This window comes from Pygocentrus nattereri, chromosome 4 (assembly GCF_015220715.1).
Source record: "Pygocentrus nattereri isolate fPygNat1 chromosome 4, fPygNat1.pri, whole genome shotgun sequence".
Lineage (NCBI taxonomy): Eukaryota > Metazoa > Chordata > Actinopteri > Characiformes > Serrasalmidae > Pygocentrus > Pygocentrus nattereri.
The window spans coordinates 17975862-17988391 of record NC_051214.1 but is presented as its reverse complement, the minus strand read 5'-3'; the positions used below and the strand labels follow the sequence as shown (position 1 = coordinate 17988391).

Sequence of the window (12530 nt, the reverse complement as noted above, 5' to 3'; positions counted from 1 at the left end):
GTGTCGCCCCCTGGTGGTTTCATTTGTTAGTGAAGTTAAAGCCGCAGAAGTTGTTTATCATTGCAGCTGCAGCTTATAAATATTTTCCTCAAACTTGTTTTCTGTCAGATCTGTGAGAACATCCTGACTCTGTGCTTAAGAGAACTCTTTGAGTTTCGCTTCATGCAGACAGACCCCAACTGGTCCAACTTCTTCTACGACCCAGAAAAGCACAAGGTAAGGAAGCCGAGGGCCAATTCTTCCCGTGTTCTGTCGTCAGTTAAGTTTAAAACTGCGCACGTTTAAATTGAAGTGTTACTCAAAAGCACATAAGACAGGACACAGATTATCTGCACCACAGATTATTTTAAAACTATCATTAAACAATATTTTATGACATAGAATTTTACACATGCAGATTGTTACTTTCTGTTTTTCATTACTATATGGGTTAATATTTATTACCTATAGAGTATTATTTATTACTTTTATATAATGCTTTTGTATGTCAGCTAAACTAGTCACTGTAGTCTGACTCTATGGACCACTGTAGTCGGCTCCATGCTCTTATGCCCATATTAGGAACTCTGGGTCTAAGCTTCATTTCTCTATGGGCCAGAATGAAGAGTTTTCAAGAAATCGCCTCTTGTGCCCCCTGTGGTAGATAAAAATGTTCAGAACCTGAACATGTTTTGTCCTGTGAACATTCTCCTCCCGAACACCACTGGATCCTCTGACAAGGTCATTAAAGAATTGAAGTATGAATATTGCTACATATGAGCTAAAGCTACTGCGTCATTTGATCGGCAGCCTCCTTAATCAGGTCATCACCCCCTGATAAACTGATTTCGGCTCTCAGAATATCCTACTTTTTCATGTTAATGCCAGTAACATTTTTCTGAGGACATTTTCTCGGGACATTCGCCAGCTTTTTGTTTGAATTTTCCCGTTCCACCTTAAGAGGTGCAGCAGTCACATTCTGAACTGCTGAGCTATTTAAGGTGGAACGGGAAAATTCAAACAAGCACCCAACGAAAAAGAAGCTTCAGCTTCATGGAGGGTTGAAAGGCCTGATATGAGGAGGTTTCTCTCTTTACATTAACTTATTTTGCTGTTTAACACCGGCAGGTCAGTATTTTGTCTAGTCTGCTAATGTTTGTGATGCCTGCTCACAGCCGCTGCACCATTTAAGGTAGAACGGGAACGTTCAAGCAAGAAGCTGCGAAAAAGAAGCTGAATTCAGCCTCGTAGTTTAAATGCTGGGAGTATTTTTGATCAGGAGTTTTAACCTATCAGAATATCCCACCAAGAGGTTTTATTTGGGGGTTTACCTGTAAATGTGCTACAGTAGAACATTTCGATAAGGTAGCCCAGCTTGTCAGAGCAGCGGCTCAGCCAGCCTGAGCTTCGTGAAGCTTAGTTGCATCAAATTGATGCGCAGTAGCTTCAGCTCGCATGTAGTAATATGAGTATTACAGCTCTTTAACGACCTCGTAATTCAGAGGATCCAGTGGTGTTCGGGAGGAGAACGTTCACAGGGCAGAACGTGTCAGGTTCTGAAGATTTTATCTACCACAGGGGGGCACTAGAGTCGACTTTTCGAAACCCTATTGGTTCTGGCCCATAGAGAAATGGGGCTTAGACCCGGAGATCCTAACATGGGCCTGATGAGGACTACAGAATGACACGCACGACTACAGTAGTCTATAGCTGTATTCCAGAGCATGGGCTGCAGCCGAGGTAGTGCAGGTCCTCGGTAGGACTGTCCTATGAAGACTCGTCTTTATTAGCCTATCGGTCAATCAGATGCATCAGTCCTAACGAGGCTGCGTGGTGACGCCACCAGAGCAGCGCCGAACTCATGAGGTTAACTGGTGAGAGAAAACTGAGCCGCTACGTTGAGTTTGTTGCTTTTTCATTTCTTCTCAAATGGAGACGTTCATATGTCGAGCGATAAACTACATGCATACAAATACAAATATATAACACACGATGTTTGGACAAAAGCTTTAATCACTCATTTTACACTTTATAAGGTAACAAGGACAAATTGAAGGACGGGAACAACATTTTAAAACGAGCTCCATTCGCTTGTTTTTCCAATATTTTCTAGGCTGTTTACGAAGGATCCTTCACTTTGGAACGGCCTACTATAACGTAGTGGCCAAGAACTGCAGCCTAGACTTTGGAACACAGCTTATATTTAAGATAAGATAATCCTTTATTAGCCCCACCACAGGAAATTCTCAGTGTTTCATCTCCAATCTGTAGGTTGCGTTGTTGGACTTTGGCGCAACACGAGGCTTTGATGAGAGTTTCACAGATGTCTATATAGAGGTAAGCGTGGATGGTCTGATGTGAATCATTTCAAATGCAGAATTAATTACCTGCTGATTTATTAATTTTCTGAATTAATTTATTAATTCAGAAAAGATGAATTTTTATTTATTTATTTTTAATATATATATATAAAAAATAAATAAAAATGTATCTTTTCTGAATTTATGTAATACATATATCTTAATAATAATGGTTGCAAATAAATGCATAGAACGATCATAATATGATAGTCCAGTTAAACTTTACAGCTTTCAAATAATTACTAAAACTCTAGGAAGCTGAAAAAAAAGGAAAATTTTGAAAGATGGAATAATTTGAAAAAGATTTTAGTTAAACAGCACTGGAAATGACTAATGACTAAATGGAAATGACTAATGTCTAAATGACTAAGAAATCTATATCAAGTAAGTTACAATACAATTATTCTGAATTCAGCAGATTTCATGCACATAACTTTACAAACAAATATGTAAACAGAATTATTGTACATTAATCATTTCATACATTTTTTAAAAATACCTTTTGGCCAATTGTTTGTAATATTTCAAGAAACATTGTTTTATACTACTTATTATTTACACTTAATAATTGTGAATGTGGCAAGTGATTGATCTGAGTGTGTGTGTGATTATTATTATTATTATTATTATTATATATATATATATATATATATATATATATATATATATATATATATATATATATATATATATATATATATATATATATATATATATAATAATCTCACTTAATGTAAACACACACTGTTAAAATTTAAGACAAGTTGTTTGTTGTAACAGATCATCAAGGCGGCGGCTGACGGAAACAGAGAGGCTGTGTTGAGGCGCTCCATAGAGATGAAGTTCCTCACAGGTTATGAAACCAAGGTAAGAACCCTCCCCTTTCCACGTTTCTGAGTGACATCAGGTGCTGTAAACACGTCTGACCTGGTCAATCCTCTGCTGTAGACTATGGAGAATGCCCATGTGGATGCGGTGATGATCCTGGGCGAGGCTTTCGCCGCAGCAGAGCCCTTCAACTTTGGTGCTCAGAGCACCACTGAGCGCATCCACAACCTCATCCCGGTGATGCTGAAGCAGCGTCTGACTCCGCCTCCCGAGGAGACCTACTCTCTGCATCGCAAGATGGGTGGCTCCTTCCTCATCTGCTCGCGTCTCAATGCAAAGCTTTGCTGCAAGAACATGTTCCAACAGGCTTACAGCAACTACTGGAGCAAACGGCAGAAGTCGCCAAGCCAGTGATCGACACCCGTCGCCTGGCCGGTAACAGCGCAGCATGTCGGGACTAGGGCGGGGCAGAAACCCAGGCTTCTTGTGACTCAGCTCAAGAATGTAAAAACAACGGCACTTTCTTCCCGACCCCTACCTGCCCAAGCCGAAATCACAAACTGAATGTTTTGGTTTGGTTTTGCTTAACGGGGTACATTATCCATTGATGGTGTGGCTTTTATGCTTTTGACAGCATTAGTCAGTTTGTCCTTCAGGTGGCGGCAGTGAGGATGTATAACCTGCCTGGGAAGCTGTAACCACCTTAGCTGGTTGCTTCCAGTGATGGGGATGTTTTGCTGAACGGGAGGAAACAAAATATATTGATAAGAGTTGTTTTTTTTTTTGTTTTTTTTAAGTTGCAAACTTGATAACACTGCCAGCAGGCCACGCTTCCAGCTTGTTGGATCACTTTTGACTTGTAGTTTAGCTACAGAACGTTTCGTTTGAATAAGTAAGTTTTTTGTTTGTTTTTGTTTTTTTTTTTTTGTGTGTGTGTTTCATGTACGACAACCGCACAAAAATACAGGCTCATCCAGGCCTGAGCTGTATAAAGGGAGAAATGTGTGTAGAATATTACCGGCAATCCCTTTTTAGGTGTTTCTTCACTGTTGTTTGAGAGATGCTTTGTCGGTGCAGATTTGGCCATGCCAAAAAGTCTATTTTTGTACCCTTGAGGAACTGTAGAGGGCCATAACTTTTCCATAACTTTCCATATATTTGTCCATATATGTGTACTGAAACTATTCAGCCATGGACAGCGAAGTCACCCAAACCCTGAGACAGTGTTGGTGGAATGGTGACCACATTGTCCAACATTTATTAGATCTATATTGCATAATTTGCATGCGTTAACTGAAAAACACCATCACTGAAGAAAAAAACCTGCTCCTAATTTTGTCTGTCTATTTTCATTTATATTCTGGTACATTTTGGAACAGCAGATTATTATTATTATTATTGTTATTGTTGTTATTATTATTATTATTATTATTATTATTATTATTATTATTATGATTAGCAATGGCAACTTTTATGATGTGTGAATGTATGTGTGATTAAACATGTGCCTATAGTAATTCTAGGTGTGGAGTCCTAGAACCGAGCATTAATCAGTCTTGCAACAACCTAATATCAGATTTTTTGGGGGAGACAGTTTTAATATTCCTATGAAAGTTATTACCAAAAGCTGTGATGATCCTGGAAATAAACTTTATTTGGAAGGAAAAAAAAAGACGCTTATGCATTAACGATTGTGGACAGTGTGTTTTATTTTATTGCTTTATTGTTATGCAGCTACACAAACAGACACACCAAACTTCAGCAGTGGCAGCTGCAGAGGTGGTGATTAAACTTGATTATTACAGGGTTTTCAGTCACTAATAACACTAATTGCACTTGGTGCATAATTTCACTGCAGAAACGTGATCAAGGGTTCAATCTCACTAGTTTGTAATCATTAACCAGCAGACAAGTTTTATCATTAGTCTTACATCATCATCATCACCACTGCAGTCATCATGCACACTGGCCACTTTATTAGAAACGCCAGCCCTGTATGCTCAGCTTTTCTCATAAATCTCATAAAACACAAAATGCTGAAACGATCATGCTGCTGTTTTGGCATAAATCAATATTCACAAAATAAATGTGAATAAAATAATGAAACTGGTACATTTTCGCACTTTTTCTTGCTCAAGTCATCTTTTTGTCGATTAAAAATCGACAACAGGCAGCATTTCCTGCATAACCTTCATGCTGTAGTGAGCCATACATCAGAAATGGCACCCTTTCCTTTCCGACACCGTGCCGATATTTCTTCTCTTAACAGTTATTGATCTTTTCAATTAAAAGTAGCGCAATGTCACTTAAGATAAACGTCTAAAAGTAGTTTGAGTCATACTCAAAAGTACTCAAGCGATCCTCTATCCCACAGGAAGAAATGCACAGCTAACATCACATCACACAGAGGCCCTTATTCAGAGGCTTCGTTCATCACCTTCATCTTTGCTGATCAAACGCATGTCTGGTAGAAATGAGTATTTATTTGTGCGTAATTTAAACGGCCTGAAAAAACACCTGATCTCCTTAAAATAATCAAAATTATTGTCAATAATATCAAAGATGTTAAAACAGAATAACTGATAATGCTAAAAACAAAGTCTAAAGTAAACAAAGTGCTAAAAACTAAAGTCAATGTACTTTTCTAACATACATGCTGATATAAACAATGAACTGCGACTAAGTTCCATTTAAAGACTTTTACTTTATATTACTGATATAATAAACTACCTCCCTAAATACCAAATGCAGCTTACATAGTACAGAAGCTCATAAACTGCACTATTATCACTCACACCATGTTTATGAAAACAGCCACAATACCATCTAAAAAATATATTATTGTAATATTTTGTTCATTTTGCATTTCATTCTTTTTAAATGTTATTTTAACACTAGATACTAGAGGGAGGGGCCAATGCACATCCAGCTTGACCACCAGCGGGCTTTGTGCAACTAATATGTATATGAGGGCAAATTGAGGCGTGTCTGTTGCAAATGATATGTAAATAAGGTACTGGTGCAGCACTTGTTTCCATGCAGTGAAGCCAGAGATGATGGTATGTTCATGTGTCCAGATCTGCTGAAGCTCATTCATCATTAGGGCCCGAACCATCACTCTTTTCATTGGCGTCAGTTTCACCGCTATGATGAATAAGGGCCAGTGTGGGTGAGCGATATTTCAAGCTAGATGTTACAAGCATTTTCTGTTTTACTGAAAACACCATAATCAGTTTGTGTTGCACAGCTTCTCAATCTCAATGTTACTGTAATAGAGGCTCCATCATTTCCTCCAGCTCTCATTGCCATTCGCAGATCACTTGTATTGTTGCAAAGCAGCCTGTATTTGGGCTATCGCTTGCCTATTTGCATTACACGAGAGCAGAAGACCTGGCACCGACTCGTGGAACAGCACATTCACACACTCCACCAGGTTTGGTTTAGGCAAGAAAGTCCTGGGATTGACCCCAGTGTGGTCCTGGTCTTGTGTGTGGTGCATCACTACCAGTATGGTTGCTTTGGGACCTGGTCAAACAAGAAAACATCATAACATAATAAAGTCCCATATCACTTTTGTGTCATTAGTGTCACAAAATAACAGCTGTAATAAAGCAATAAGTCACTTGAGGCTGTGGGTTACTCTGATTTTATGTTCCACGCAAAGTTGAGTACCTGAAACTCCCTTCCCTGTGATAAAATCACAGCCTTGAGTGACTTGCTGCTTTAATTAAATGGCGTCCAACATAAAATCTATTAAAATACACAATGTTTTAGATAATTATTTACGTTATTAGTAATAATAATCAACATAAACAAGTATTCCGCCAAGAAATGTAGTTCCTTTAGGGTACGGTATTGGTGCTAAGCAACCATTGACCGCTGAATGAGGAGAAGACCATTCAGTCGCCCATTGCTGTAATCACTGTGGGCATTTCAGCATGACATTCAATGATGAACATTCGCATGATGAACTTTTCTGCTGTAACAGTGAACATATGATACCACAGCGCTGTTTAACGCAAATACTTTCAGTTTATAAGTAAGTTTTGATCCAAATCACCACAGAGAGTCTTCCTGCTGGTCTGACGACACCACTTTTCTCATGCTGGGGCTGCATCTCAAAGGGCTCCCTGCTCCCTACACTACACAGGGGTTTAAATCCTGAATCCTGCAGCCCAACAGGGAATAATATAGCTAAGAAACAGTCATTCGGGATTCAGACACATTCAGACTCGACAGGTGGTCACTATCTGACAGCAGAAGCTAGAATTACTACACTTAATGTTACGCAGCTCAGAGCCATTTGGGACTCAGCTTGGGTTTGACGCAACTTCTCACTGAAACACGGACGTTTGAAGTGTGTGAGACATTCAGGTGATGTTCTTCAGACTTTTATACTGCAGTTGTACAGTGAATCAGTTTTAACTGGGGATTAAATAGATGAAGAACAGTCTCTGACTTCAGCACAGCACTGGATAGTGTGTAATTTTCTAGATCTGTTTATTGTACTAGATGGGGTCACATCACATTTTCAGACCTCATGAAGAAACTGACTCAGATTCAACCTGAACTGAACTTACCTGGGATCTTCTGAATCGCGGCTTCGATGTCCGTCCCGGCTCGTGTTACTATTGGACAGAAGACCAGGATGACGCTACAGTCTTCCAGGCTGCTGTCTTTCACTGGCTGCACGAGTCTGAGAATCGATCTGTGAGCATCCAGAGTGTTCCCACACACAAGTGAGTGGATTTTCACTGAAAGGAAAAATGAACCCAAGCAGAAAATATTAATCCCCAATCTGTTTGTGTAACGTTGCACAAAAGTAATTTGAGTTTTGTCCCTTTTTGTGATATTACAGTGTTTACAGGTTAAAAGCTCTAACTCAGAATCCAATGATGCATTTTTCTCTTTCCGTAACTAACCAGGCTGTGGAAGTGCACTGTAGGAGGTTGAACGCGTCAGGTTTTCACTCCCAGAGTGTCTAAGACTCAAAGTCTTTGCAGATCCAGTGGCTTCTCTTTGTGCAGGAATGTGGCTGAGATTCTCCAGTAGTTCAATGTGGGGTTTTAGGAAGTCCAGTGCAGCTGTGAGATGCTTTTCCAAGTCCCTGAGTGCACAAAGATACTCTCTCAGCACGCCGTCCACAGCAGGTCTACCTGAAAACCACAGTGCAGAAAAGCCGTCTGGCGTCAGTTTGTCAGGTTGGGTCAGGGAGCTCTTTTTTACTGTCCATTTCATCGTCTACCGTAGATGCCAAACAGCTTAAAGAACTCACTTCTGTCTTTCCTTTCAATCAAATCTTTCAGTGCACCAACCAGTGTGCTCACATTTGGCTGCTGTGGCTCCTTTAGAGAAAAAAAACAAATGTTCAAGTTAAAAATGATAGACATACTGTGTCTTGAGAGGGGAAGTCCACCAATTTTCCAAAGTTTCTGAGTAATTACATAGCTTAGATGTAGACAAGTCATTCAGAGTGGTTTGGTGTGAAATGCTCCATTCTAGTGAAACATTGAGTCACAGCTGTTCACAGTAGTGGTGATAAGAACCAGACATCTAAAAGCTGCATCACTACATATGGGACATTCATGAATATGTTGCTTTACATCCGAGACATTGTTTTACAGCACTTTTGAAATAAGGTTTTGGCCTAAGACATATACATTTGTAGCACTCATATGGAAAAATAAATATTTTTGACATATATTTGTGTATATTTGAAATGCACTTTAAATACACTGCATTGCAAAAAAACATTCAAATATTCAGAATAATTTCAGTATATATCGCCATATAAACCAAATATGTCTTTAAATAAAAATATTCTAAAATATATGGGGAACTGATACAGCTAGAAATGTACCACAGAACACATTAACGTATGTAAATGTATTTATCAAATACCACTGAAAATGTATGAGATGCACTTTACTGTTACACTTCATAACAGCACCTGTTTCCATTGGAGGGGCATCCTTAGGGAATGATGTCAATGTTTAAACCATTAAAGGACATTTCATAGGGCACTGCATCATGTTTTCTCCACTAGAAGGGCAGTTTCTTATGTAAAAAGCAGCCAATATGGAATTTAAAGCACTTTGGCGGCACCAAATAAACACATTTATAACATGTTATAATGCATTCATAAGGCATTATAAAATATGGTTATAAATATTTATAAAAATGAATTACACTGAATTACACTTTATAGCCATCTTTATTGTACTTTATGAATTGTTAATATAAGATTAAGATTAAGTGACCCTTATTAGTTCCATAACGGAGAAATTTCACCTCCGCATTTAATCAGTGAAGTGAAACACCACATACACGCTAGTGAGCACACACACACTAGGGGGCAGTGAGCACACCTGCCTGGAGTGGTGGGCAGCCCTATAAGTAGTGTCAATAACATGTTATATCGTCAGTGCCAGAGAAGTCAGTGCCAGCTTGGAGAGCGTAAAGCAAAGACAGATACAGAGTTTATTTACTGAGATTTCCAGTGTGTTATTTGAGCGTGAAGTCACTGTGGAGTGAAGGCCTGGAGAGGGAGAGGTGAGATAGTTCAGTGCTGTCTTTGTAAATTGTTCCCTCACTGGTTCTAATGTCAAGCACTAGAACCCTTCACTCTGTAACATTACACTACAGTACAGTACAGTAGGGCTGATTTCTACTAGTGCTCTATTGGATATGCAGTGTTAAGTTAGTGCCAGGTTAACGGTAGTGTACAATAACAGTGGTGTATATTAACAGTGGTGAACATTAACGGTGGTGCATATTAACAGTGGTGTATATTAACAGTGGTGTACATTAACAGTGGTGTATATTAACAGTGGTCTATATTAACAGTGGTGTACATTAACAGTGGTCTATATTAATGGTGGTGTACATTAACAGTGGTGTATATTAACAGTGGTGAACATTAACGGTGGTGTACATTAACAGTGGTGTACATTAACAGTGGTGTACATTAACAGTGGTGTATATTAACAGTGGTGTATATTAACAGTGGTGTACATTAACAGTGGTGTACATTAACAGTGGTGTATATTAACAGTGGTGTACATTAACAGTGGTGTACATTAACAGTGGTGAACATTAACGGTGGTGTACATTAACAGAGGTGTATATTAACAGTGGTGTACATTAACAGTGGTCTATATTAACAGTGGTGTACATTAACAGTGGTTTACATTAACGGTGGTGAACATTAACGGTGGTGTACATTAACAGAGGTGTATATTAACAGTGGTGTACATTAACAGTGGTGTACAGCGACTTTCCCACATTGGGTAAAACACTGATGACATCTGTAGCTTTTAATTAGCTTTATTGTTTATGTTTTAGTGTTTCAGTAAATACTTCAACTTGAAGCCTCACTCTTAACACTGGAGGAGGCTTTAGTACAGTATGCTTCATTTTACTTAGAGTGGACAAATACATCTTATGAGCTCTTATACTTTGTTATGAACACTACTTACAATGCATTATGTTAACAATTCATAATGCGTTGTAATACAATGTGTAAGGCATTTTTATAAATTTTTATAGCCATGTTTATAATGCCTTACGAATGCATTATAACATGTTATGAATGTGTTTACAGATGCTTACAATTGTGACATTCATAGAAAGTACTAATATTAGCACAACTAAAAATGACAGAGCGAGTCGTATTCTAGGAATAAAGATATGAAGTATCATTTTGCTCTCAATAAAAATGTGTCCCATTTCATCATTGACTCATGTTGGTTTATATGAGGTTCTCTAAGTGCAGCAGTTCATCTCCACCATGGCCTGTGTGACTTACCTGCGCCGCCTCGCTGATCACCTGCATTATCCTTCTCCGAAGCTGGAAATTCTGTATTCCAGGAAAAAGTTCATTTAAATCCTCCCTCGTCAAAGTGAGCAGCTCTTTGTCATCAACACCTGCACCTAAAGAATAAACAGGGTTTTTAGATTCACCTAAATTACAGCCATGTGTTTAAAAACCAGTGGTGGACAGTAACTTAGTAGCTAAGTTACTAAATAAATGTAATTAGTTTCTGTAATTAAGCAGTTTTTTGTGTATCTGTACTGAAGTTTTTCTGGGCGACTTTTTACTTTCACTCCACTACATTTCAGAGTCTAATATCTGACTTTTTCCTCCACTACATTTTGAGAAATCTGTCGTTCCTTTTGGTTTCTGTGTGTATAAAAACGTAACATGTCAAATCGAAAGAAGCGCAAAGCAAGAGCACCAATCAGGGCACAGCGGTCACTTTGTTTAGAGCTTGTTTTGACCTGTTGGTCATACCGACCCAGTGCAGCACACAGTTCAACGTCAGAGCAGCAGCGTAAAATTTTGGGAGAGTCTATTCAACATAAATGATGAACTAACCTAACTTTGTGTAAATAGAGCACAATATAGAAATATGTCCACATATGCAGTCGTGACTGACGTGGCTTTTTTCTGAATTTATACAAACACCATTTCATTTTATAGTAAATTAGTTTGGGCTGGTTTATGTTTATGAACAGAGACCTACAGATCAATATAGTAAAGGAAACTCATTTGTGATCCTGAGTTTAAAGCCAGTTTTTATTAAACTGAAACTTGGAACTAAGTTGTAAACAAATCTTAAACTGAAACTTTGCTTGTTTGTAAAAAGTGATTTCAGAGCCACTCGGTTCTCCCTGATGGAAACTTTTTACCTTCAGTGTTTTGTGCTTATGATCATTTTAATAGACGTCAGCGTCACTAATTAATGACGTTCTATTAAAAGACTGGTTTACCAAGAGAGACACTGGAGGATTTTCACCTAAAATGAGTTCATGAAGCGAGTCTTGTTATAAAAATGATAACAGGACATCAGAGCCAAAGTACTCTTTTAGTACTTTTACTTTATACTTAAGTACATTTGAAGGCAAATACTTTAGTACTTTTACTCAAATGGAGGTCTAAAGGGAGGAACTTCTACTTTTACTGGAGTAATATTTTACCTTGGGTGTCTACTTTCACTCAAGTACAGGGTTTGTGTACTTCGTCCACCGCTGTTAAACATGAGATTATCTTGAAATAAAAAGTCTCTAACAGGGACCTTACCACGCAGTACGGGCTCCACTGATCCAGACAGCCGCTTTATTCTCTCCCTCAGCTCCTTCGCCATGAAACAGAGGAGTCAGCATGTGTTACTGAAACAGCAGTCGGGTGTAACAAGCATCACCTCAGACTCAGACTCACCTTTCCTTTACTGGAGTTACTCCACATGTTTGAAGCAGGTTAAAGCGACTCTGCGCTAAAAGAGTATCATTTATTCGATAATGAAACCGAAAGTTCGGCTGTGTGACGCTCACCCGCGTTTACTCGACGAATCAGGTTCAGTG

General features: G+C 38.7%; 2 protein-coding genes across 2 annotated transcripts in view; one reads left to right on the top strand and one right to left on the bottom strand.

Annotated features, from left to right (window-relative positions):
- The window catches only part of coq8aa (coenzyme Q8A, genome duplicate a), a 50145-nt gene extending 45290 nt beyond the window's left edge, over positions 1-4855 (top strand). The window contains exons 12-15 of the mRNA XM_017701040.2: positions 109-216; positions 2251-2316; positions 3120-3206; positions 3288-4855. Coding sequence (XP_017556529.1) covers positions 109-216; positions 2251-2316; positions 3120-3206; positions 3288-3581 — 555 coding nt within the window. The 3' untranslated portion in view covers positions 3582-4855. The remainder of the gene's footprint in view (positions 1-108; positions 217-2250; positions 2317-3119; positions 3207-3287) is intronic.
- Positions 4852-12530, bottom strand: si:ch211-245h14.1 (uncharacterized protein LOC563420 homolog). Its single transcript, XM_017701039.2, has 7 exons — positions 12388-12530; positions 12250-12304; positions 10975-11099; positions 8443-8512; positions 8090-8323; positions 7748-7921; positions 4852-6692 (listed from the first exon to the last, which is right to left on the bottom strand). Exons 1-7 carry the CDS (start codon positions 12412-12414, stop codon positions 6484-6486), a joined length of 894 nt encoding a protein of 297 aa, XP_017556528.1. The 5' UTR covers positions 12415-12530; the 3' UTR covers positions 4852-6483.